The sequence below is a fragment of the Choloepus didactylus genome, chromosome 6 (genome assembly GCF_015220235.1).
Source record: "Choloepus didactylus isolate mChoDid1 chromosome 6, mChoDid1.pri, whole genome shotgun sequence".
Taxonomy (NCBI): Eukaryota; Metazoa; Chordata; class Mammalia; order Pilosa; family Megalonychidae; genus Choloepus; species Choloepus didactylus.
In genome coordinates this window covers 129,887,020-129,914,299 of record NC_051312.1, presented here as the reverse complement: position 1 = coordinate 129,914,299, position 27,280 = coordinate 129,887,020, and the positions used below count along the sequence as shown (strand labels likewise).

Here is a 27,280-nt window from a genome sequence, read left to right as displayed (position 1 = left end):
AATGTGTCTCCCCTTTAGTATGTTAAGAATCTACAAAACAATAAATGTATATTGTGAAGCTCTTTTTCAAATTGTGCATGTGAGATGGAAAATGGATGCAAAGAGTGTTCCTTGCCTCAACTTGGATAAGGTGCTGTTCTGGACCAATAATTCATTTCCACTTGTCAAAGCATCTCCTCCAGTTCTTCTGTCTATACATGCAGCAGCTATTCACACTACACTTTCTAAGACAAATGCAATTTTGTCAAATATGTTTTTAGTAATGAAAGGATCAAGTATATAATTGAAGTTAGGAAGCATTTATACATAGATAAAATATCAGAAAAACATCTTTGTTAGACACTGTGACCTGATTTTTCATTCTGAATTTAGGATCACCATATCAACAGAGCCCAAGACAGTCAAACCCTAACAAATGGAAGAGTGATCACCACCCCCAAAATGAGGCAAACAAATATAGTGATGAACGGTAAGCAGGAAAAGGATTCTATTGGCCTTCCTTATTCCAGAGATTCCTTGGCAGAGGCCAGACCTAGATTATTGGGTCCCTGGGTCTTGGTGTTAGGTGGAAGGAGCCATCTGACTCTGCTGGAGCATGGGGCAGTAGGACTATGGGACCAGCTATCCCAGAAAAGTTCACATCTTCTTTTCCCAGGCAGGTCGAGAAGATGAGGAGTAGCCCACCAAGGGCCAGGAAAATGCCGGCAGCCCAGCCAAGGAAGAGGGCATCTCCAAACTCCCACCGAGGCACAATCTCAGGGATGCTGTCATCCCAGAAGTCTTGGATTGTGGTGTGGGCCACCCAGGAGACTGGAAAGAGGGTAGTGGCTGAAGCTAATGCCTCTAAAGTCCCTCCTAGAAGGCAAAGCCACCTCTTGAATACCCATCTGATCCTGTGAAACTGAAAGCATTCAGACCCAAAGCCAGAGAGCAGAAGTCCCAATAGTCCCAGACCGTGGGAGATTATCATGAGGATCCTGGATACCTGGAACTCCTTGGGCAGAGCCAAGAAGGACTCAAAAGCCTTGCACACAGTGGCAACTTCTTCCTGATTCACGCAGACCTCCCAAAGCCCCATGATCCAGGTCTCCATTTCATTCAGTTCCAGATTGAGAGTCTTCCACTGGGGCAGGATGGTGGTGACCCATGAACAGACCCATCCGAGGAGGGAGAGGAGCAGTCCCCCGAGCTGGACCTTCCCACACAAACTCCAGGCCATCGTTGATTCCGCCACAGAGACAGAAAGCAAAGGAGGACTGGGTGGCTTGGTGGCGGGTGAGCAGGGAGTTCTTGGGGGAGGCTTTCACAATTGGAGAGGGTTCCTGTTTCAGTTTTCCAAGCAGCAGCTGAGGCAGGTGCCAGGAACTTGACACTGTTTGGGTTTAGGGAGTGTGCCCAGGATTGGATGTGGGTGTGGATTCTGGGGGAGGGTCCCATGAGAGGTAAAAAAAAAACATATAGTAAGTCATCAATCAATATATGTCTGATGAATAAATTAATACACGTAAACTTAAAAGCACTCTCCAGCTCTGAGACTGCCAAAGATGATATCATCGGGAATTTTCATTGATATAATCTTTCTGGGGGACAATAAGATTACAGGTTTCATACTTTTAAGTATATGCATACTTTGACTCGGCACCCTTCCTCCAGGTATTTACCCTAATTTATTGTGAATATACACAAAGATTTATGAAAATGTCCTTTGAAATATTGTTAGTCATTGCTAAATTTTGGTTCATATTATTAGGCAGCCATTTTAAAGTGATGTAGAAGAAATTTTAATGGATGAGAAATGTTTCTGATGTAGTCTTAAATGAGAAAAGCAGGTGACCAAACATTATCCAGTATATAGAGTACAATTTCATTTTCATACATACAAGTATGGTATGTACAACAAAATGTTTACCATGGTTGTTTCTGGTGGTAGGATTATGGGTAGTTTTAATTTCCTTTGTTTGTGCTTATCTGGGTATTTTATATTTATATTTTTCCTAAAATATCATTTAGTATTTTTGTAGGCAGAAAAAAACCACAAATGCTATTTTTCTTAAAAAAAATAAAAAATTCCCTAACTCAAGGACCCAGGTGCTTTCTTCCCAGGCCCCTGTGGCTGCTAGGACAGCAGCTATAAATAGACAGTAATCATACCAGCTTCCACTCCAGCTTAAGGCTGCTGCCAGAACCTGGGTTCTGACAGGAAAGGAAATAGCATGCATTTACTGAGTGCTGCTAAATGCCAGATTTTGGTGGTATCCCTATTTAATTTTCATACCACCATCATAAGGTACATGTTGGGTAACTTGCCAAAGTCCCCCAGCTGGTCAGCAACAGATCTGAGACCCGAGCCAGGGGACTTAGCTTTGACATTTTGTGTTCTGGTGATTCCTCCTTCCTGTTCCTGCACCCTGGTGACACTGCATGTGGATGAGGATTAGTCTTTATTGCAAAACATAGAAGACCTGGATTTATTATACTAATATTTGACCCATATGTTCAGCTTTTCATTAATATTTTAATCTACTGCATAGCCTGTTGTATCCTATGATGTCAAAGCAGAGCTGTGGGCCATTCAGCAGGGAGGAAGCATTTAAGAAGAGAAAGAAGTATCTTGACTTTATCTGAGTTACATCTGAGCATCTAAGCAGCCTGGTATACCAATGATTACAAATGGTGTTAGGGTGGAGGAGGCAAGCAGAGTCATCTGGAATGCTCTTTTTCCCTTTTACTTGTTATTATAGAAAACTGCAAACATATACAAAAGCAGGGCAAATGGTGTAAAGAAATCTCAGGTCCCATTGGGCAGCCTCAAAAAGTATCCACTCATACCACTTTTGATTCAGCCATATCCCCCCACCCATTCCCCATCCCTCTTCATATTATTTTGATGCAAATGGGATACTCTTTTAAATTATAGACTTTGTCTGCTGCTTTTACAACCACCACATGTATGAATCAATACAACAGCAAATATTATGCATTCTTGAAAATGCTATCTGCTTATACTATACCCATACAGATTTGTGTGTTTGAAACTTTGCTTCCTGAATACAGGTATGCCCCCATTGCTCCTTATTTCTTTGCCTTTTCTTCGGATCCCTTTCCTGATGATTTGTGAAAATCTGTGAATTGAGAGACATATAAACCATAAGTGTGAATTGTGAGGGAGGTCAGTTTAGTGAGTGAAGGAAAGCAGAACCCATTCATTTATAAACTCATTTTTATTTATTCAAGTATTCATTCCTTCCTGTAGGCATTGACTGTCTATGCACAGTAATCTGACTCATTCTGTGTGCTCTTTCCCATTCTTCCTCAGCCTAAATCTGGCTCTTCCTTGTCTTTTCCCTGAGCCTTGAGGAACAGTCTACACCTTATCCAGCCATCTCCCTACCCAGGGAGAGACATCCTGGGAATTTATGCAGTTGTGTTTGTGGAATGTATGGATAGTTTTACGGAAGGAAAATACTAAAAGCTCAGCTGCAAAATGGCTCCTCCTATGATTTCCAGTTCAGTTTTCTCCTTACTGTTGAAGCGTTCCTGATTTCAGTCAGAGACTTGGTGCTCCTCCTCCAATAATTCCTCTGCCCCTTGTACCTTCCTTACAGGCACATTAAGCTTCAGGGTCCTTCATTTGCACAAATCTCTTCCAAGTCTGTACCTCATTTTGTGTTTGTTATTTTATATTCTTTTTCTTAAAGAGTACTTCCACCACCCCGTGCAACTTTTAAGCTTTAGGTCTAACAGAATCTGGATCCATCCCTCGTTTACCTCCAGAATAGAAATTATCATATTTTCCTGTGACTATTGGATCCCCAGACCTAGCACAGGTCTGCCATGTAATAGGTGCTCAATAAATATGTAGTACAAGGTTTTGGAATTTCATCTGCTGGCCATCTTTCTCATTGGGCATTTATTATTAGTGGCATTTAGAATTCAAAGTGAGGCTGACAGATCTACAAACAGAAGTTTATTTGATTTTCTAGGGAGAGGCACTTCCTAGAATGTTATGGCTTTCTTAACCTCAGTTTCCCTTTCTTTACTCTGCTACAGGAAACTGCCCTGCCTCACTAGGATAAGCAGATTGTCCCACAAATCCCTAAAATTGGCAGGGATCTTAGGGTACGCTTATACTTGGGATCGAATTTTACATGATGCCATTTTTTTCTAAAAAAAAAAGATAACATTTTAATTATTCTCAGAGCAATACATGTTTATTGCAGAAAAATAGAAAATACAGCTTGGGAAAGAGAAGAAAATAAACACCACCCAGAGACATAATTAGGTCTATGTATATTACTTTTATATGCATCTCTCCATCTATTTATTTTTAAAAAAGAAATCATACTATACATAGTATATCATGAATGTCTTTGGGTATGGGATACATTTAAATAATGAAAGTTTAAAAAATCTTTTGATAAAATTGATTTGTTATCTCTTATAAAGAGTGCTAAATATCTTGTTCTAGTCCACACAGGACTAATTTTTTTTTAATATCTAGGTAAAATAAATAATATAAATAAATATGTAATGTATACTTAGATATAATACAAGTATATATATATGTAAATGTATGTTTATAGGTAATATATATGTGGATGTAATATATATATATTTAATATATGAACATGGGTGTAATACGTACTATGTAATAGAAAAGGAGTGCAATTATAGGCAGCCTTTTATCTATAATGGGTTGATGCCGGTTCGTCGCACAACACAAGAGGGCATTATTCATATAGGCTCTTATAGGTCACAGTGCAATGAGTGAATTAATATTCAATTTGACGAAAAAGGATACAGATGAGGCTCAGTGGATCCGCTAGCTAGATCGTTTCATTGAGAAGCATTTTGAAGTTGACAAAGATTCAGTTAAGACCGGTTATTAGCTTTAAAAAAAACATTTCATGCTTCCTAGTGAAAAACAAGCGGGAAACTACAAGCTATTTGAAAAAAACTGAAATGGAAAACCCATCTCTCAGCTTGTCAATTGAGGGACACCGTAGAGTGCCACCCTCCGGTCTGCGCGGTGCCTTCTGGGAGTTGTAGGCGGCTCTCCCCAGCGGTGAGTAGAGTCTGGGCACCGCGAGACTCCCTTTTCCGGCAGGCCGCGCGCCCAGACCGCTGGCGCGACTGCAGCGGCTAACTGGCTGTTGGAGAGAGACGCTGTTCAGCTTTAGTGCTCGTCGTGGAGATGGCCTCGTTCGTGACGGAAGTTTTGGCACACTCGGGAAGATTGGAGAAGGAGGATCTGGGCACCCGGATCAGCCGCCTGACCCGGCGGGTGGAGGAGATCAAGGTGAGGGCGGGGCAGCCATCGGCCGACTCGAAAGGGACGTCGCGTTCTTGTGTTAGGAGACTGGAGGGAGGACTGGGGGGCAGAGGGCAGACGGAATGTGGGTACAGCAGAGTCAGGCCTGCCGTGGGGATTCGGTTGTGGGGGCTGAGTGGGGAGAATGAGGAGTGAGAACTGAGAAATGCATAGATTGAGGTGGGAGCTTGGAGTGGGAGCCCAGCCAAGGACCGGGGTCTGTGGAGACTAGGAGGTCTAGGACAGTGGGGAAGAAGAGGCAGTGGCTGGGAGAGTGTTGGGGAATGGGGTTGGGTTGGAGAGGGATGGGACAGAAGAGTCCAGCAGATCAGGGTATCTAGGGGGTGAGCATATGAGAGGGATGGAAATGAGCACAGGATCCTCTGCTCTCATCTATGAGTGTTTATCTCTTCCACCCACTCCTCTTTGTCTGTTTCTACTGTTTTGTTGATGAATTGTAATAGCTCTGAGAGGATTATGCCATTCTTTTCCTGAAATTTTTGTTACTAAAATTTATAAGTATGTTTATTAAACTCTGTACTCCATCCCCAAGCCTTCAAGGCTATGCTGAGTGTTTTTAAAAATGTGAATGGCACTTACATGGACCCTGCTGTTTTGAGACTGATATAAAAACAAAAAGCACATAGCCACGAACCGTTTCACTTTGTACTGATACTATCATGCTAGTATTTGCCCACATCTTAGTTGCTTCTACTTAAAATTATATGTACCCATGTAAGTCTGGATTGTAGTGAGTAAACTTAACACCACACCATAAAGGCACAAAATATAACTCTTATTAACAATTTCTGATTTTAGAAAAGTGGTTTTCTAAATTTTAAGTATTCATGTTACTGCCATCTATCTTCCTTAACAGGGCTTTAGGATTTTTCACCATTTTTAAATGTAATGGAAAGAAGATGACTATTGTTGGTTCTGTTTCCCTAGAGAACCCTAACTAATACAATACCTTAGCATGGCACTGAAGGTCACATATTCTGGACCTAACCTACCTTTCCTTTCATTTGTTACTTTTTCCATCCTCAGTCTCCAGCCAATTGAAACTTACTTTCTATGCTCCAAACAGGCCCAACATTTTATTTTTCTAGTGTCCAAATTTTGCTTATTGCTTCCCTTTGCCTGGACTGCCATTTCTCCATCTTTACCTGTAGTATTTCAACCCATTTTTCAAGTTCCACTTCAGATGTCTCCTGCATGAAAGATCTCCCCATTTTCTCTCAGGCAGAGATGATCTCTTTTTCAGTTGTGCTCCTGGATGACTTTGTAACTCTATGATGATGAAACTCAGATCAATTTAGGTTTTTAAAAGTAGGCCTTAAAATTTTATAGACAAGAAGATAGAAATTAATAAATTGATTGAGGTATATAGGTTATGGATTTAATTTGTCCATTTGCTTTCTTTTCTATTAACTATAGAATTAAAATTGGTGGCCATACTCTGAGCTGATATAGTTCAATATGAGACCTTCTGACTACACCTTTCTCTTTTCCAGGATTTGTATAACTCTTGGGTATTGTTGGTGTTTGGTAATCAGTGTCTTCTTGTGCCCTAACAATATGTTATGAGAACCTTAAAGGTGGGAGAAATGTGTTTATCAAATAAACATCTCGTCTTGGAGGAAGACTGAATGAGTGTGCTAACTGGCAAGAAGGCCCCAATGTGGAAAATGCCTTAAGGAAGATGAGCTATGTATTTCTAACAGGACTCCCTACTCATCTCACTGTAATTTTTCTGTTTTATATTACAGGGCGAGGTATGCAGTATGATCAGCAAGAAGTACAATGAATTCCTTCCTAGCATGCAGAGTGCACAGGACCTGGTTACTCAGGTGGATAAGCTATCTGAGGACATTGACCAGCTGAAATCCAGGATAGAGAGTGAGGTAAGAATAATTTGTTGTATCAGGTAGGTCTGTAGGGACGCAGTCCAGCTTCCTGACTCCTAAGACAGCTCAGTCTCGTATAGTTTTTCAAGATCTCAGTTTCCTTATTGGTAAATATAGGAGGTTGAACTAGATGATTTTAGGGTGACTTCTGATTTTAAAATAGAACTATTTTACAAAACCACAGTTGAAACAATCTCTTTTTATGGTAAGATTTCTTTTAGTTATAGTAATATTATCTTCCATATGAATAGTACTTTATAATTAAAAATAATAATCAGGATTTTATTGTCTTCATAGTAACACAAAAAAAGATGAAGCTTAGAACTGGATCATTTGGCCTTTTTGCTTATCCCCTCCTAGTTAAAAATGCTTGCTCTTTTTATGTTCAGAATTAATTCTCTTAGATCTGCAGCTGGCCTTAACACAGTCATAATTACAGTACAATCATTTTTGTATTTTGACCTTCTTCTGGAAAATTGGTTTGGTTTGCCCACCACAACTACTCTACTTCCTTTCATAAATCCTTAACCTTCTTATACAGTGCCACTTTAGGGGAGCTAATGCTTGCTGTATTTCTTATGTAAAGTCTGATGGGTTTTCGAAATGATTACTAGGTTTGCTGGAGCACTGTCATCGCAAAAAGAAGGAAGCCAGTCTGAAAACAGAAATATCCTCTTTATAATTTAAAAAAACATTTTCACTTATATTATCTTACTAGGATTTTCCTCCTGCAGTTTTCTTTTAGGAAAAATAGGCAGTTGAAACAAAGCAAGCTGATAACAGTGGTTTAAACAGAGTTCAGTCTTAGGTAGCTCCTCTGTCTGTTTCTAAATTATTACTCAGGGCTCATTGATATCCAAAATTATAATGTTGAGGTATTCTCAAGGTCCTTAATATCAAAGAAAGACATCCAAGTCTGTTCCCTGTGTGATAGTTACTGGAGAAGGAAGGTAAAAAATATGTTTTTCAAAAGTTCTATATAGAACTTGAATCACAAGTTGGGAAACACTGGTTACATAGAAAATCCATTTAATAGCCGATAAGTCATTTTGATTAGAGGGTTTAATAAAAATGAATCTGTTACTCTACTACCCTAACAATTCAAATACTGTTCCCAAAGTGTATTTGTAATTAGTTGATGGCTTGATCAGTGAGCTGATAGTGCAATCTTAGACTGTACTATTAGAAGTGAAGTGTCTGGAACAAGAACAATAATGGACTCTGTACCGATGCTGGCCAGATTATGGCTGGTAACATTTATTCAGTTCTGGTTGTTGTATTTTGAGAGACAGCTTGTGCAAATGAGAAGATTCAGGCCTGAATGCTGTACCATTTGAAGAACAATGAAAGAATTGATGTGTTTAACCTTGGGAAGAAACACTTTCAAGATATGAAGCCCTGTCATATGGGAGAAAGATTCAAATTTATGGTCCAGGAAGGGAAAATAGGTTCATTAAGTGGATGTTACAAAGAGATTTATTCAGTCATTTGGTATATTTATTGAGTGCCAACTGCAGTAGTTGCTGAATATGACAGTTTATTTCAAGGGGTGACTGTTACAGCTTATGTAGGTGAGTAAGATGGTGTGACAAAACACTAAATAGAAGTAATCTAGTTGGAGAGAGGAGATGTAGTAAGGATGGCGTCTTGTAGGAAGTAATACCAAACCAGGACCTGAAGCAACAATTAGGCAAAAGGGGAAGGGGTTGTTTTAGGTAGGCATAGGGGACAGCATTGCAGAGACAGGGGCATGATGGAAAGTTGTCACTTTGGGGGAGCTGCAAGTATTCCATATGACTGGCATTTAGGGGGTGTGATGGGAAGGGACATGAAGTAAGACCAGAAAGTTAAGCAAGGACCTTGTAATTAGTATGGGCATTATCTTTTTTTTTTTTTTTTTTATTAAGTTTTATTGAAATACATTCACACGCCATACAATCATCCATGATATACAATCCACTGTCCACAGTAAGATTACATAGTTATGCGTTCATCACCACAATCTATCTCTGAACATTTTCCTTACATCAGAAAGAACCAGAACAAGAATAAAAAATAAAAGTGAAAAAAGAATACCCAAATCATCCCCCCATCCCACCCCATTTGTCCTTTAGTTTTTATCCCCATTCCTCCACTCATCCATACACTAGATAAAGGGGGTGTGATCCACAAGGTCTTCACAATCACACTGTCACCCCTTGTAATCTACATTATTATATAATTGTTTTCAGGAGTCCAGACTTCTGGGTTGGAGTTTGGTTATGGGCATTATCTTGATGGCACTTTGGAAGCCATGGAGGATTTTAAGCAAGGTAGTAACATCAGATATGAATTTTAGGAATGTCGTTCTGCTTGGAGTTTGAAGAAAGGACTTGAGGGAAATGAGTTTGGGAAATGAGAAGGCAGTTCAAGTGTTGGAAGGCAGTTAAAGTAATCCAGGCAAGAGAAGATAGTCGCCTACTCTCAAGTCACTGGCAATGGGGATGGGAAAAAAATGGATGAATCCTAGTGGTATTTAAGAGAGTCTTTGTTGTTGTGGGGAGTGAAAGTCAAGGATAACTGGGGAATTAGGCTATTGATGTGCCATTCGTTGAAATAGAGAACCTGGAGAAGAAGCAGGTTTTTGTGGGGGAAAATGAAGTGTTTAAATTTGAGTTGCCTGTGGGATGTCCAAATGGAGTTACCCAGGCAGTTGGATTGTATTAAAATGAAGGCTAGAATTGTTAGAAAGAAGGAAAAGGGGAGGGAAGGAATCGAACATAAGACAGTCAGTGCCTCACTTGCAAGACAGTGCAGAAATGTGTGAGACCTTTTAGAGAACTGTCTCCCAACCGTTTGTATAGCAGCAGCATTGGCAATACCTGGTAACTTAGACATGGAGGATCTTAGGCCCCACCCCAGACCTACTGAATGAGAATATGCATTTTATCAACATTCACCAAGTGATATGTATATACGTTAAAGTTTGAGAAGCACTGCTCTAGAGTTGAAGCTAGTCTTTCCCCAGGTCTGGTTATAACTGGCTTTCTGGGGGAAGAAAGAGCATGGAGATGGCACATCTATTTTCTTAAGACCCATACTTGAAAATGATGCACATCACTTCTACTCACACCCATTGGTGAGATCTTAAACATATGGTCAATCTAGCTGTAAGGGAGGCTAGAAAATGTAGTCTAGAAGGGAACCATGTGCCATTACTATGGAAGAAAGAGAGAATGGATTTTGTGGACAGTTTGCACACCACTGCATTCATATCAGTGTTTGTAGGTTAGGGGAATGATGTGGATGTGAGATAGCAGCACTTAGAAATTGAAGTCGGAATGAATGAGATTGCTCAGAAAGAGTGTTTAGAGCAGGGTTTCTCAGCCTTGTCACTGTTGATACTTTTGACTGGTTAATTATTTGTTGTAAGGGGTTTTCCTTTACATTTTAGGATATTTAGCAGTTCCTCAGTTATGACAACCAAAAGTGTCTCCAGACATTGCCAAAAGTCCTTGGAGTGGGTGGGGCAAAATTGCTCCTGATTGAGAACCACTGTTGCAGAATAAGAAGACAAACAGGGAAAAAGGAATATCAGTACGTATGGGGTGGTCAGATGGAAAATGAAGGTCCCAAAAGAAAGTAAAAAGGAATGGCCAGAGAACTAGGAGGAAAACTGGTAGAGAATGGTGTCATAGAACTAAGGAAAAGAAGGAAGGAAAGGCAAGCAGTACACTTTACTGTTACAATTAAATATTGATAATATAATCTTTGGATTTAGCAACAAAGAGTTGATTGGTGTTTTTGGCAAGAATAGTTTTGGTGGAATGTTGGGGCTAGAAAACAGGTCACAGGTGAGTTCTAGAGTGAGTGAGAGATGAGATAGTGAAGACAGTGAGTGTGGGTTGTTTTTTTTTTTTTGGTGAGGGGCAGGAGGGAGATAGGGAAGTGCTGAGAAATAAGGTGGTTGCTGAAGTGGAACAAGCTTTTTTAAAGGTGGGAGAAATTTTAATGTATATAAATATTGATGGGAGAAGCCATGCACTAGCAGGTGTTTAATCAGTATTTATTTTATGAATGAATGAACTGGGGAGAAGTTAAAGATATAGGAGAGAGAAAATAACTGATGGTGCAAAGTCCTTGAAAAGGTGGGACAGAGTATAGGAAGTGGATTCTGACTCAACATTAAAAATAACTTCCTAATAGTTAGAGCTGAGTTATCACTTGGCATTGGGGATACCCTTCTAGTATTCCAAGAGGATGAGCTCTCTGATGAAAGATAGATGCTTAAGTTAGAATAGATGGTGACACAAGAACAGTATGTTGATGGGTAATGGGTATTCCTGCATAGGAATAAGGGTTTGGTTTAGGTGGACCTCTTCCTACATTCTGTGATTCTTATTCCAGTTTTAACCAGCTTTTAAATTTCAATGTGAATCCTATTGACCTAATTATAGCTTGTTTACTAAATGTAAATGTTTTATTTCTTAGGTATGGTATAGTTTAAAAATATTTGTCTTTGATGTGTGAATTAGGTTCGCCGGGATCTTCATGTATCAACTGCTGAATTTACAGAATTGAAGCAACAGTTAGAAAGAGACTCAGTAGTCCTGAGTTTGCTTAAACAGCTACAAGAGGTTAGTAAACTCAACTCAAACTTTAGTGTTTTGGTGGTGAGGAAGTTACTACTTTTTTCCAACTGGTTTCGTTATTCAGTGGGTACTTCATTACTATATGCTGTTTTTTCATCATTTAAAAAGAACTACACAGAAAGACTTGGAACAATAGGATGTATAAAATAAAATACCTAATAACTTATACTTATCTTTTTAGTTTTCTACTTCTATTGAAGAGTATAATTGTGCATTAGCAGAGAAGAAGTATGTCACTGCTGCTCAGTGTCTGGAAGAGGTACTAAACGCTTTCCCTAAAGCATGAGCAATTAGCACTGTTCTTCCTTTTAGTAAATTTTGTGTCCCTGTATTCCTTATCATTACACAAATATATTGTAATTGCCCTGAGTCCAGATGGAATGTTTAACAGTGACTTCATTTCATTACCAGGCACAGAAATGCTTGAAATTATTAAAAGCCAGAAAATGCTTTGATTTAAAAATGTTGAAATCTCTCAGCATGGAGCTCACAATACAGAAACAGAACATACTTTATCACCTTGGAGAAGAGTGGCAGAAACTGATTGTATGGAAGTTTCCACCATCAAAAGGTGCTGCTGACCTCAGGTGGACTGTTTTGCTTAATCTGCCTGAACCAGTTTGACTTCTGAATATATTCCAAATATTTTATGTTCGTAAATGAGAAGGTTTCATTTATTAATCTCCACGTTTATATTTTTCTGTTAGGACCAACTCATCTGGGTCTCCAAAGTGCCCTCATCTTACTTCCTTTATGTTCCAATGTAGTTTATATGGAGAGGGTGTGGTAGAGTCATTGGTAGCAGTTTAAAACCACACTTATTTTCCACCACACTGTAGGTTGTACTCGTTCTCGAGAGCCCTAATGCCAACAATTTATCTTGGCTATAAAGTTTGAAATACTGTTTGGTCTTTCTCTTTCCTGCTGAGGGAAGAAGATGGGGTCATTGGGCCTCTGGGAAGTGGAGGGATTTGGCTCAATTCTTTTCAGTACTTGGAAATGAAATGGTGATGAAATCTTGGGAGAGGGGTTGTTTTGCAAGGTGAAAAGATAGGATTACTCTGGGCCTTGATTTGATTTATGCTACCTGACCCTTAGCGCTTCTGCCTGCCTCTGGGTGTGAGCCCCCTTTGATGTCTTGCCTGCATTGAGTGAAATCTTAGAGGGTATATGTAAAGCACATACCATTAAGCCTGGTTTATTTTTCAGCATTGTTGAAATTCAGCCTATTACGGGGAAACCTCACATTCTTTCCCACCCCTACTTTTCTATATTCATTTGGCTTCCTATTTTGAAGGAAGTAATCTAGAAAATTTTAGTTTCTGTTCCTAAGAAGACTGTAAGATTAAGAGAAGGTGGGGGAAAATAGGAAGAGAAAACGTGGCAGGTGTGTTCAGTTCTTTGTTGTAATACACCCTACCTGTTAAACTTGTTTGGCAGTCTGTTCTCATTACTTGGAATTAAAGAACATAGAAGAGGAAGTCTTAAGTGAAACTGGGCCTCACTTTTCATTCCTTGCTTTCATGCAGTAATATTTAACATGCATTTATTCTGGGCACATCATCTTGCCTTTGCTCTTAGTTTGATTCCTTGAACATGACCAAAAAAGTCATTACCTATTTTAAAGTGACACCGAGGACATGTGTCATAATGAATATTTGGTTGCATTAGAGCTATATTGTAATAAAACCACATATTCAGGAGTCTCAGGAGAATAGGTTCTGAGGAATAGAATTGGAAACATCTTTTATTGCTGAGATGAGACAGCTGATTTTTTTTTCCTTTTTCTTAGATACCAGTAGCTTGGAATCTTGCCTACAAACAGAACTTCATATATGCACTGAACAATCTCAGAAAGAAGAGAAGAGCCCTGTGCCACCCATTAGTTCTGTTCTCTTGGCATTTTCTGTTCTTGGGGAGCTACACACCAAACTTAAATCATTTGGTAAGGCATATTTCTTTGTTTCGTTTATATGCAATTTCAGAAAGCCCAATGTTAAAGGGATGACAAAAGAGATAACTAAATATTCTCTGGAAGGTATTAACAGAGGATTGTAGTGTTTGGCTTCATCAGATAGAATTGTCATCAATACTACCTTTTTTATTAAGTGCTTCACCCCCCCCCCTTTTTAAACTATGTTCTGTTATTTATATTATTTGCTTTTTAGATAATTTAAGTAAGAATCTGTGGGCAATAGGGAAATTTCAGTGAGAAAACCTGCAGTACATAATAGGTTGGTGTATAATGTCGTGGTATATGTATTTTTGTGAGTAGGCCACTAAGATGCAAATTTTTTTTTTACATGCTTCCTTTTTAGAAGTTTCTTCTAGTAATTTTTGACAAGTGTTCATATGATTTTCAGGACAGATGCTACTGAAGTATATCCTTAGGCCTTTGGCCTCTTGCCCATCCCTGCATGCTGTGATAGAAAGCCAGCCTAGCACAGTCTCCTTTCATTTTGAATCTGTGATGACTGACTTGGACTATCCATCACCATCTGAAGTGTTTACAAAGATCAGATTGGTACTGGAAGTGCTCCAGAAACAACTTCTAGGTATGTATCCCTAAGGCCAGTGCTTTTATATTTTGGAAAAGTCAATATTATTTTTAAAAGTTTTGTTTTAAAGTACACAATCTGAGTATGGAATGGAGGGTTAGGAGGTGAGTAAATTATGTCATGGGGCAAAACAGTCATCTTCTTATTTCTTCCTCTACTTTCATTCCTCCTCTGCTCTATATTGACAAATGAGGTCATCAGTAGTACCTCAGAGTCTGTATTTGTAATATTTTAGTTAAATTCTAGGATACACTTCTCTTATTGGACTTCTAGTAGCATCTCATTTTGGGACTCTTGCTTTAATTACAGGAGAAATGGAAATGAAGCAGAAGTGAACCAAGTGCTTTGTAAATTTTTCAGTGGGGAAATACCCAATAACCTGAGATAAACAAACTAGGTTTCACATAGTAAATAAATTATATTCCAATTCAACTTACTAGTTAGATCTTTATGTATTCACATTAGCTAGTTTCTGTGTTACATGAATCATTTTTCTGTTTGTCAAACTTTTAAAAGTAAAGTTTCTTCTGGTGTTTCATTTTAATACTGTTGTTTAAGACTGGTCAACCTGTCTTACCTTCTTTTTGTTTTTCTCAGTTATCTTATTGAATAGTCAAACCAAGCATCTTGCAATGGAGAAAATAAAAAAGAGACACTGCTGTGTTTGTGTGCCTTCCTGGCAGTCATATACAGTTTATTTATATATTAATAATTTATATGTAAATACGAGGAATTATTTTTATAGTTTTGACAGGAGCAGTGAAGAAAGTTCAGACTTGCATAAACTGTAGAAATCCATGGTAGTTTTTCTTGTTGCTAGATCTTCCACTTAAGGGAGAAATATACTTTTATTTTTATTAGATATAAATAAAATTGTATTTGTTTACATCAAAATGTAAACAAAGTATATAAGGACTGGAAGGAACCAGAAAGGTGATTCGATTCATATATTTCTCAAATGCTTGCATCTCCTCTAGGACATTCCTATCAGTTGGTTATATAGCCAATTTGAGTGCCCTTGAGAGAGAACTCATTTCCTCTTGAGACACTCCATCCTACCTTTGTCAACTCTGAGTACTAAGAAACTTTTTTTGTTTACTTTTTAAAAATTGTTTCTGCTATCTATATTACAAGCTACTACCAGAATAACCATGCTTGAAATGTTTGTTCAAAGTATATTGCCCCTTTAATGACTGCTTATTGATGTTAGTATTTGTGGAGCCATATAGAACAAGTCTAATTCCTTTTAAACATGATGGACTTTCAAATTCTTTATGGTAGCTATTATTATTTCCCCACATCCTGTCACCCATGTAACTATCCTTAGGTTTTTTTGTATGACATTGTCTTCAGTTCCCTTTATTCTCATTGCTCTCTTGTGAATATATTCTGTTTCTTCTATATTATTCTTGAAGTATGGTGTTCAAAATAGAACAAAGTAGTCTAGGTATAGCCTGAACATTTAGTATAGTCTAAAGCTATTATTACACAGTTAACTCATTGAGTTTAATGTAAATGAAAATCTTATGTCATACTCAGTGCAGTCTGCTGCTCTCCTATCTTGTACTTGATTATTTTAGAACTCACATTAATCTGTTAAATTTTATTAGGTAAAATTTTGCTGTGGATATACTATCCTTTCTATTTCATGTTGTATGCGTAATTGATAACCATGTCTTCTTATAGTTTAATTAAGTCAGTCTGTTTCCTGGGATAAGGCCATAGACGGAGGGTGCTCTGGGGCACTCCAGTAGAAACCTCTTTCCAGTTCGTCATTGGTCCTGTTAATCAGTACTCAACCTGTTGTATTTGTAAGTTTTCTTAGTACCCAGGATATAATATCTTCAGAATACAGCTCATTTAGTGTAGCTAGGTGCTCCTATAATTTCTTTATGCATTTAGTTCCTCTTATACCATTTATTTTTCCCCCTTTGGTTCAGAGATCTTTGGCAAAAAAGTTCAGAGATCTTTGGCAAAAAAAGTTCAGAGATCTTTGGCAAAAAAGTTCAGAGATCTTTGGCAAAAAAGAGGAAAGCAGAACAAAAGTTTAGGAATTCTGCATTCTCTTTGAAATCCATGAATCAACATCCTTCATCTTCTTGATCTAAATATAATCTGAAAATCATATTTTAAGCCCTTAGTTCTCTTTGGAAGCCTCAACTTGCTTTTGATTTTAGTTTTCCTAAAACTTCATAAAGGCTTTTGCACCTCTTTTGTTTGTCTTTGGATACACAATTTTTTTTCATCTTTTGAATAAGTAATTTTTTTCTTCCGAGTTTTCTTCATACCACAACAAAGGAGCTTTTCAAAGAGGAGAAAGAAAATTCTTTTGGAAAGAATTGTCAAAATATATAAAAAGCTTTAACATGTTTCTATTATTTAAACCAAAATTTCAACTTTTAGGAGTCTGCAGCAAAGAAATATTCTTAAATATATAAAGCCCTTAAGTATAAGGATGTTTGCCATAATGTTATAATATTGAAATACTGGAAAGAAATGAAAACTTGAAGAATAGTGAAATGATTAAGTAAATTATATATCTTTATGATGGGCCACTTTGCATAATAATGAGTTATACATCACTGAATTTTCTTTTAAGCTAATGATTAAGACTACTAAAAAACCAGCAACAAACATTATATTAAAAGATGAAAAACCTTATTTCATTAAAATCAGTTATAAGTCAGGAATGCCCACTGTAATTACTAGTATTTGACATTGTTTTGGGGGTTACGGCTGGTGCAATAAGAAAAAATAAGTATGGATATTAAAATAAAGAAAAGGAATTATCTTTTTAAGGCAAATATAATTGTGTACCTAGAAAACCAAAGACTCTACTAAGACTTTTATAATTAGTAAGATAATTTACTAAGTTGTCTAGAAAACACACATATGTAACTGCTGGCTGGTTGCGCAGCCAGCCAGTCAGATCCAGTCCACACTCACTGAGGGAAATAGCTCTCTCTGCTCTTAGGTCCTGAAAATACAGTGGAAGCAGTTTTAGTTGTTCCAACCAGTAATCTTGTCCACAGTCTCACTAAAAAAATGGAATTGAGCATGAATTTCAAAATTGGTAGCTTCTCTCTAAACCAGCAATAATCAGTTATAAATTAAAATTTTTTAAATATCTTATTTTTAAAGATAACAGAATCTTTAAAATACTAAAAGACAAATTTAACAAAAAGGAGAGTATGTGAAGAAAACCACAAAACTTATTGAGGGCATAAAGTAAGACCTTAATAAAATGGAGGCTGTCCTGGATTAAAGAGAGTCTCATAAAATTGTCAGTTTGTTCCAAAATAATGTATAAATTTAATACATTTCAATCAAATTATATATGTATATATAGGTAGGTTTGAAATGATTTAAAGCATGCATAAAAATACACTAGTAAGGATTGATAAGAAAGACTTGAAAAACACTAGTGGGGAGATTTTATAATTTTTATAATTTTTCTTGGCACAAGAAAACCAGTGGAATGAAAAAGAGTCCAGAATAGAGCCAAGTAGAAGTGAGAACTTAGTATTTGATAAAAGTCACATCACATTTCATTTTACTGGAGAAGATAGGTTTGTTTTGATTTTTTTTTTAAGAAAGTAATGTAAAGGTAAAATAAAAAATACGCATCACTTTGACCTACTTATCCTGCTTTTTAATTCCTTACATAAGTAATAACAACTATATATATATATTTGTATGTGTCAGTAATGTATATACATACACACTGTAAACAACCTGAATATGTGTCATTTAAGGAACAGTTGGATAACTTATAATTCAGCCATACTATGAAATATTAAGCAGCTATTTAAAAAAAATGGAGTTAGAGCTAGATATTTTGATCTAAGAGAGGACCATGATCTGTTTAAGTGATTAAAAAGATAAGAGTAAAATCTATGGCATGAGCCTAATTTTTTTTTTTTTTTTTTTTTTTTTTTAATCATCATTTTATTGAGATATATTCACATACCACGCAGTCATACAAAACAAATTGTACTTTCGATTGTTTACAGTACCATTACATAGTTGTACATTCATCACCTAAATCAATCCCTGACACCTTCATTAGCACACACACAAAAATAACAAGAATAATAATTAGAGTGAAAAAGAGCAATTGAAGTAAAAAAGAACACTGGGTACCTTTGTCTGTTTGTTTCCTTCCCCTACTTTTCTACACATCCATCCATAAACTAGACAAAGTGGTGTTTGGTCCTTATGGCTTTCCCAATCCCATTGTCACCCCTCATAAGCTACATTTTTATACAACTGTCTTCGAGATTCATGGGTTCTGGGTTGTAGTTTGATAGTTTCAGGTATCCACCACCAGCTACCCCAATTCTTTAGAACCTAAAAAGGGTTGTCTAAAGTGTGCATAAGAGTGCCCACCAGAGTGACCTCTCGGCTCCTTTTGGAATCTCTCTGCCACTGAAGCTTATTTCATTTCCTTTCACATCCCCCTTTTGGTCAAGTAGATGTTCTCCGTCCCACGGTGCCAGGTCTACATTCCTCCCTGGGAGTCATATTCCACGTTGCCAGGGAGATTCACTTCCCTGGGTGTCTGATCCCATGTAGGGGGGAGGGCAGTGATTTCACCTTTCAAGTTGGCTTAGCCAGAGAGAGAGGGCCACATCTGAGCAACAAAGAGGCATTCAGGAGGAGATTCTTAGGCACAAATACAGGGAGGCCTAGCCTCTCCTTTGCAGCAACTGTCTTCCCAAGGGTAAAACTTATGGTAGAGGGCTCAACCCATCAAACCACCAGTCCCCTATGTCTGTGGTCATGTTAGCAACCATGGAGGTGGGGTAGGCGAACACCCCTGCATTCTCCACAGGCTCCTCAAAGGGGCACTACATCTTTTTTTTTTTTTTTTTTTTTAACTTTCCCTTCTTTTCTCAAATCACCTGTATGAAAAAAAAAGTTAAAAAGAAAACAAACATACAATAAAAGAGCATTTCAAAGAGACCATAGCAAGGGAGTAAGAAAAAGACAACTAACCTAAGATAACTGCTTAAATTCCAACATGTTCCTACTTTACCCCAAGAAAGTTACATAATATAGCAACATTTCAGTGAACTTGTTCCTACTACAACCATCAGAAATTAACAGACCATAGTCATTTCTGGGCATCCCCAGAACGTTAAATAGCTTATCTGTTCTTCCTGGATTATTGTTCCCCCTTCCTTAATTGCTCTCTACTGCTAGTTCCCCTACATTCTACATTATAAACCATTTGTTTTACATTTTTCAAAGTTCACATTAGTGGTAGCATATAATATTTCTCTTTTTGTGCCTGGCTTATTTCGCTCAGCATTATGTCTTCAAGGTTCATCCATGTTGTCATATGTTTCACCAGATCGTTCCTTCTTACTGCCGCGTAGTATTCCATCGTGTGTATATACCACATTTTATTTATCCACTCATCTGTTGAAGGACATTTGGGTTGTTTCCATCTCTTGGCAATTGTGAATAATGCTGCTATGAACATTGGCGTGCAGATATCTGTTCGTGTCACTGCTTTCCGATCTTCCGGGTATATACCGAGGAGTGCAATCGCTGGATCGAATGGTAGCTCTATATCTAGTTTTCTAAGGAACTGCCAGACTGACTTCCAGAGTGGCTGAACCATTATACAGTCCCACCAACAATGAATAAGAGTTCCAATTTCTCCACATCCCCTCCAGCATTTGTAGTTTCCTGTTTGTTTAATGGCAGCCATTCTAACCGGTGTTAGATGGTATCTCATTGTGGTCTTAATTTGCATCTCTCTAATAGCTAGTGAAGCTGAACATTTTTTCATGTGTTTCTTGGTCATTTGTATTTCCTCTTCAGAGAACTGTCTTTTCATATCTTTTGCCCATTTTATAATTGGGCTGTCTGTACTATTGTCATTGAGTTGTAGGATTTCTTTGTATATGCAAGATATCAGTCTTTTGTCAGATACATGGTTTCCAAAAATTTTTTCCCATTGAGTTGGCTGCCTCTTTACCTTTTTGAGAAATTCCTTTGAGGTGCAGAAACTTCTAAGCTTGAGGAGTTCCCATTTATCTATTTTCTCTTTTGTTGCTTGTGCTTTGGGTGTAAAGTCTAGGAAGTGGCCTCCTAATACAAGGTCTTGAAGATGTTTTCCTACATTATCTTCTAGGAGTTTTATGGTACTTTCTTTTATATTGAGATCTTTGGTCCATTTTGAGTTAATTTTTGTGTAGGGGGTGAGGTAGGGGTCCTCTTTCATTCTTTTGGATATGGATATCCAACTCTCCCAGCCCCATTTGTTGAAAAGACCATTATGGCTCAGTTCGGTGACTTTGGGGGCCTTATCAAAGATCAGTCGGCCATAGATCTGAGGGTCTATCTCTGAATTCTCAATTCGATTCCATTGATCTATATGTCTATCTTTGTGCCAGTACCATGCTGTCTTGGCAACTGTGGCTTTATAATAAGCTTCAAAGTCAGGGAGTGTAAGTCCTCCCACTTCGTTTTTCTTTTTTAGAGTGTCTTTAGCAATTCGAGGCATCTTCCCTTTCCAAATAAATTTGATAACTAGCTTTTCCAAGTCTGCAAAGTAGGTTGTTGGAATTTTGATTGGGATTGCATTGAATCTGTAGATGAGTTTGGGTAGAATTGACATCTTAATGACATTTAGCCTTCCTATCCATGAACATGGAATATTTTTCCATCTTTTAAGGTCCCCTTCTATTTCTTTTAGTAGAGTTATGTAGTTTTCTTTGTATAGGTCTTTTACATCTTTGGTTAAGTTGATTCCTAGGTACTTGATTTTTTTAGTTGCTATTGAAAATGGTATCTTTTTCTTGAGTGTCTCTTCAGTTTGTTCATTTCTAGCATATAGAAACATTACTGACTTATGTGCATTAATCTTGTATCCCGCTACTTTGCTAAATTTGTTTATTAGCTCTAGTAGGTGTATCGTTGATTTCTCAGGGTTTTCTAGATATAAGATCATATCATCTGCAAACAATGACAGTTTTACTTCTTCTTTTCCAATTTGGATGCCTTTTATTTCTTTGTCTTGCCGGATTGCCCTGGCTAGCACTTCCAGCACAATGTTGAATAACAGTGGTGACAGCGGGCATCCTTGTCTTGTTCCTGATCTTAGAGGGAAGGCTTTCAGTCTCTCACCATTGAGTACTATGCTGGCTGTGGGTTTTTCATATATGCTCTTTATCATGTTGAGGAAGTTTCCTTCAATTCCTACCTTTTGAAGTGTTTTTATCAAAAAGGGATGTTGGATTTTGTCAAATGCTTTTTCAGCATCTATTGAGATGATCAATTGATTTTTCCCTTTCGAGTTTTTAATGTGTTGTAATACATTGATTGTTTTTCTGATGTTGAACCATCCTTGCATGCCTGGAATGAACCCCACTTGGTCATGGTGTATGATTTTTTTAATGTGTCTTTGGATTCGATTTGCAAGTATTTTGTTGAGGATTTTTGCATCTATATTCATTAGGGAGATTGGCCGGTAGTTTTCCTTTTTTGTAGCATCTTTGCCTGGTTTTGGTATTAGATTGATGTTAGCTTCATAAAATGAGTTAGGTAGTGTTCCATTTTTTTCAATGTTTTGAAAGAGTTTGAGTAAGATTGGTGTCAGTTCTTTCTGGAAAGTTTGGTAGAATTCCCCTGTGAAGCCATCTGGCCCTGGGCATTTATTTGTGGGAAGATTTTTGATGACTGATTGGATCTCTTTGCTTGTGATGGGTTGGTTGAGGTCTTCTATTTCTTCTCTGGTCAGTCTAGGTTGTTCATATGTTTCCAGGAAATTGTCCATTTCTTCTAGATTATCCAGTTTGTTGCCATACAGTTGTTCATAATATCCCCTTATAATTTTTTTAATTTCTTCAGGATCTGCAGTTATGTCACCTTTTTCATTCATTATTTTGTTTATATGGGTCTTCTCTCTTTTTGATTTTGTCAGTCTAGCTAGGGGCTTGTCAATCTTGTTGATCTTCTCAAAGAACCAACTTTTGGTGATATTTATCCTTTCTATTGTTTTTTTGTTCTCTATGTCATTTATTTCTGCTTTAATCCTTGTTATTTCTTTTCTTCTACTTGGTTTAGGATTGGTTTGCTGTTCATTTTCTAGCTTCTTCAGTTGATCCATTAGTTCTTTGATTTTGGCTCTTTCTTCCTTTTTAATATATGCGTTTAGTGCTATAAATTTCCCCCTTAGCACTGCTTTTGCTGCATCCCATAGGTTTTGGTATGTTGTGTTCTCATTTTCATTCGTCTCTATATATTTAGCAATTTCTCTTGCTATTTCTTCTTTAACCCACTGATTGTTTAGGAGTGTGTTGTTTAACCTCCAGGTATTTGTGAATTTTCTAAGTCTCTGATGGTTATTGACTTCTAATTGTATTCCATTGTGGTCAGAGAATGTGCTTTGAATAATTTCAATCTTTTTAAATTTATTGAGGCTTGTTTTATGTCCCAGCATATGATCTATTCTGGAGAAAGTTCCGTGAGCACTAGAAAAGTATGTGTATCCTGGTGATTTGGGATGTAATGTCCTGTAGATGTCTGTTAAATCTAATTCATTTATCAGATTGTTTAGGTTTTCAATTTCCTTATTGGTCTTCTGTCTGGTTGATCTATCTATAGGAGAGAGTGATGTGTTGAAGTCTCCCACAATTATTGTGGAAACATCAATTGCTTCCTTTAGTTTTGCCAATGTTTCTCTCATGTATTTTGTGGCACCTTGATTGGGTGCATAGACATTTACGATTGTTATTTCTTCTTGCTGAATTGCCCCTTTTATTAGTATGTAGTGGCCTTCTTTGTCTCTCAAAACATCCCTGCATTTGAAGTCTATTTTATCTGAGATTAATATTGCTACACCTGCTTTCTTTTGGCTGTAGCTTGCATGAAATATTTTTTTCCATCCTTTCACTTTCAATTTCTTTGTGTCCCTGTGTCTAAGATGAGTCTCTTGTATGCAACATATTGATGGTTCATTTTTTTGATCCATTCTGCGAATCTATATCTTTTAATTGGGGAGTTTAATCCATTTACATTCAACGTTAAAACCGTGAAGGCATTTCTTGAATCGGCCATCTTATCCTTTGGATTATGTTTGCCATATTTTTCCCTCTCTCTATTAATATCCTTTATTGTACCCATACCGAATCTCTTTAGTACTGAACCTTTCTCCAAGTCTCTCTGTCCTGTCTTTGTTTCTCTGTCTGTAGGGCTCCCTTTAGTATCTCCAGTAGGGCAGGTCTCTTGTTAGCAAATTCTCTCAGCATTTCTTTGTCTGTGAAAAATTTAAGCTCTCCCTCAAATTTGAAGGAGAGCTTTGCTGGATAAAGTATTCTTGGCTGGAAATTCCTCTCTCTCAGAATTTTAAATATATCGTGCCATTGCCTTCTCGCCTCCATGGTGGCTGCTGAGTAGTCACTACTTAGTCTTATGCTGTTTCCTTTGTATGTGGTGAATTGCTTTTCTCTTGCTGCTTTCAGAACTTGCTCCTTCTCTTCTATGTTTGACAGTGTGATCAGTATATGTCTCGGAGTGGGTTTTTTTGGATTTATTCTATTTGGAGTTCGCTGAGCATTTATGATTTGTGTATTTATGTTGTTTAGAAGATTTGGGAAGTTTTCCCCAACAATTTCTTTGAATACTCTTCCTAGACCTTTACCCTTTTCTTCCCCTTCTGGGACACCAATGAGTCTTATATTCGGACGCTTCATATTATCTATCATATCCCTGAGGTCCATTTCGAGTTTTTCAATTTTTTTCCCCATTCTTTCTTTTATGCTTTCATTTTCCATTCTGTCATCTTCCAGGTCACTGATTCGTTGTTCAACTTCCTCTAGTCTTGTACTATGAGTGTCCAGAATCTTTTTAATTTGGTCAACAGTTTCTTTAATTTCCATAAGATCATCCATTTTTTTATTTAGTCTTGCAATGTCTTCTTTATGCTCTTCTAGGGTCTTCTTGATTTCCTTCATATCCCGTACTAGGGTCTCATTGTTCATCTTTAGTTCTTTGAGTAGCTGCTCTAGGTGTGTCTCTTCTGGTCTTTTGATTTGGGTGCTTGGGCTTGGGTTATCCATATCGTCTGGTTTTTTCATATGCTTTATAATTTTCTGTTGTTTTTGGCCTCGTGGCATTTGCTGTCCTTGATAGGGTTCTTTTAGGGTTTGTAGACCAGTTGAAGTCCTTATCTCTAATTTATCAGATCTACAGCTTCGTGGAGTACACTTTCTCTAACTAACCAGCAGGTGGCGTCCACGAGCCACCTGTTCTCCACAAGCCAGATCTCCCCTGCTTAGCCTTTTTGGTGAGTGGGGGAGTGAGTCTTGTGGGGCCCAATTGGTGTCCCAAGCTTGCGTGTGTAGTTGGTGTTGCCTGCCCTGTATGTGGGGCGTGTTTCTGGGCAGTCGGGGAGGGGGGGTGGCCCTAACAATCAAATCTCCCTGATGATCCTAGAGTTTTAAAGCTACTGCAATAGTCTAATCCTTCAGTTCAGTCCTGCCACAGTTTGTCTCTGCCACTGACCCACAAGTCTTTGGTATTGGCGTATGGCTCCTGAGACTTGCAAGTGGGCCCCTCTTCCAGGCTGTGCACCCCGGGTCCTCTGTTGAGGGATGACTGTGCTATGTCACAGGTGAGTGCCGTCCCCCCAGGGCAGTTCTGGGCTGCTGGGCTGTGTTGGGAGGCTCCCAGTCTGCTCAAATGATGGCTGAATGGGGCTTTGTTAATTCACACTGCTCCCCCTTCCCAGCTCTGGGACATTCAGCTGAGGTTGCAGGGAAGGCTAATGTCCACGCCCAGTTTTGTGGTGTGTGCCTGTTATTTGAAGCACTTCCGTCACACTGGGTTGTCTGGGGCAGCTTTGGGCTATGGGGCTGGCGATGGGCAGGAGTGTTTCCTGTCCACCAGGATGGTGGCTGTGAGCGGACACCCCCCTTTTCTTGGGAAGTTGTGTTGTTTAGTGAATTTTCTCAGCCACTGGATTATTGCCTTTTGTCTCAGAGCTCTCTTATTTCTGCTCTTGACTTGACGTGCCCAAATTTCAATTCTTTGAAGCTTTCTGTATTGAGCTTCTTAGAGTAATTGTTTTAGAAAAAGCAAAAAGGATTTAAAAAAAAAAAAAAAAAAAAAACGGCCCTCCTCAGAGATCTAATGGGTTATTGAAATGCTAATAGACAAAGCAACCAGGGCCATTAAGGAAAGGTGCCCTGGGCAGAGAGATCAGCCTTGGTTCGGGATTTGCATATGCGCCTCAAGGCCTGATCTCCGCCCTTCCCCTTTCTGTGTTCACCAGAACTCCAAAAATCCTCTGCTTTTACTTTGGAGCTTCTCGTGTTGTTTTCCTTCTATGCCCGTCTCCTCTCTGCTGGGCTGGCTGCTCTCAGAGTCTCTAGTGTCTGGCCTCAGTCTATCTATGGTTGGAGTTTGAATCAGTAGAATGAGTTTCCGATGAGAGCAGCCACTGCAATTCTCCCTTCTCCTTCCTGGAGCTGACAGCCCCTCCTCCCCCGGGACTGAGCCTGGCAGGGAGGGGCGCGGGTCCCCTGGCCGCAAAAACTTACAGATTTCGCTGATCTCAGCAGTTCCACGTTTTCATGAGTGTTGTTTGAAGTATGCCCAAAGACAGATTGCTCTGTGGTGTCCAGTCCACGCAGTTCCTGGCTTTTTACCTACTTTCCTGGAGGAGTAACTAAAACATACAGCTCACCAGTCTGCCATCTTGCCCCGCCTCCGAGCCTAATTTTATAAAAATGAAAAAAAAAAAAAAGAAACCACTTGTATGAGTATATATGTGTATATATATTATATGAATGTAAGGGAAGAAGAATACAAAACAGTCATCACCTCAGCAAGGGGAGAGATGTGTTTGTGGATATGGAAAGGGAAAAATTGACATTTTCTTCACCTTAGTGGTGTTGGGCTTTTCACAAGCATGATTTGCTATTTGCATTGGGTGATTTTTTAGAAGGTATAAATCCCTAAAATTTACCAAGAAACAGAAGCTCTGAACATACATAGTTGTAGAAGAAATTTGAAAGATTGTTGAAGACTTACCACTGAAGAGACCGCCACCAGGCACAGAAGGCTTTTGACTAAATTCTATCTATTCTTTAAATTACAGAAAATCCCTTTGTTAATCAGCCTCTTTTGGTCCATAGAAAAATATGAAAAATGTCCTAATTATTTTTTTAATTAGCATAAACAATACCAAAGCGTAATAATGATAGCATTTATACACATAAAACATTATAATTTTACTCATGTCTCATAAATGCAGACATTTTAAACAAAATAATAGTAAATTAAATCCCATGGTACCTTTTAAAGGATGCATCATGTTCAGGTTTTATTCTAGGAGTGCAAAGATGATTCAACATAAGAAAGCTATCAATGTTTGACAAAATTCGTCACTCTTTCCTAATAAAAAACTAAGTTAAATGGGAATAGAATAATTTTTTAAAACTCTTTATTATGGTAACATATACACAAATTTCCCTTTTTAATGACTTTCAGGTGTACAATTTAGTGATATGAATTACATTCACTGTGCTGTACTATTACCACCATCCATTACCGAAACTTTTTCATCACTCCAAATGGAAACTGCATCCATTAAGCAGTAACTCCCCAAGAATAATTTTTCCTAGTATGGTGAAATGTTTATGATAAGAACTTAAGGGAAAAAAAAGTATACAAATTGATTTATGTGGTGTGATTATACCTATGTACTACACCTAGCTTTTCCTTCTCTAGTATGTGTGCATATATCCATTCACAGACCTTTGTTGAGCAGGGTACTGTACGAGCTGCTCATACTGTTTGGCTGCAGTGCTACCTGCATTTAGGTATCACGGTGTAGATCAGCACCGTCCAATGGAA

The 27,280-nt window shown here is 38.1% G+C and overlaps 2 protein-coding genes across 2 annotated transcripts in view; one reads left to right on the top strand and one right to left on the bottom strand.

Moving 5' to 3' along the window:
* Positions 1 to 532: 532 nt before the first annotated feature.
* On the bottom strand, positions 533 to 1,219 carry CLDN25 (claudin 25). Its single transcript, XM_037841976.1, has one exon. It carries the CDS (start codon positions 1,217 to 1,219, stop codon positions 533 to 535), a length of 687 nt encoding a protein of 228 aa, XP_037697904.1.
* A 3,883-nt stretch (positions 1,220 to 5,102) lies between these two features.
* Positions 5,103 to 27,280, top strand: part of ZW10 (zw10 kinetochore protein) — a 42,174-nt gene continuing 19,996 nt past the window's right edge. Inside the window, exons 1-7 of the mRNA XM_037841492.1 lie at positions 5,103 to 5,299; positions 7,081 to 7,215; positions 11,733 to 11,834; positions 12,031 to 12,108; positions 12,261 to 12,420; positions 13,642 to 13,794; positions 14,213 to 14,404. Coding sequence (XP_037697420.1) covers positions 5,195 to 5,299; positions 7,081 to 7,215; positions 11,733 to 11,834; positions 12,031 to 12,108; positions 12,261 to 12,420; positions 13,642 to 13,794; positions 14,213 to 14,404 — 925 coding nt within the window. The 5' untranslated portion in view covers positions 5,103 to 5,194. The remainder of the gene's footprint in view (positions 5,300 to 7,080; positions 7,216 to 11,732; positions 11,835 to 12,030; positions 12,109 to 12,260; positions 12,421 to 13,641; positions 13,795 to 14,212; positions 14,405 to 27,280) is intronic.

Bases quoted from the DNA above. Each gene is read 5' to 3' on its own strand.
- CLDN25 (XM_037841976.1), bottom strand. From the start codon at position 1,219: ATGGCCTGGAGTTTGTGTGGGAAGGTCCAGCTCGGGGGACTGCTCCTC.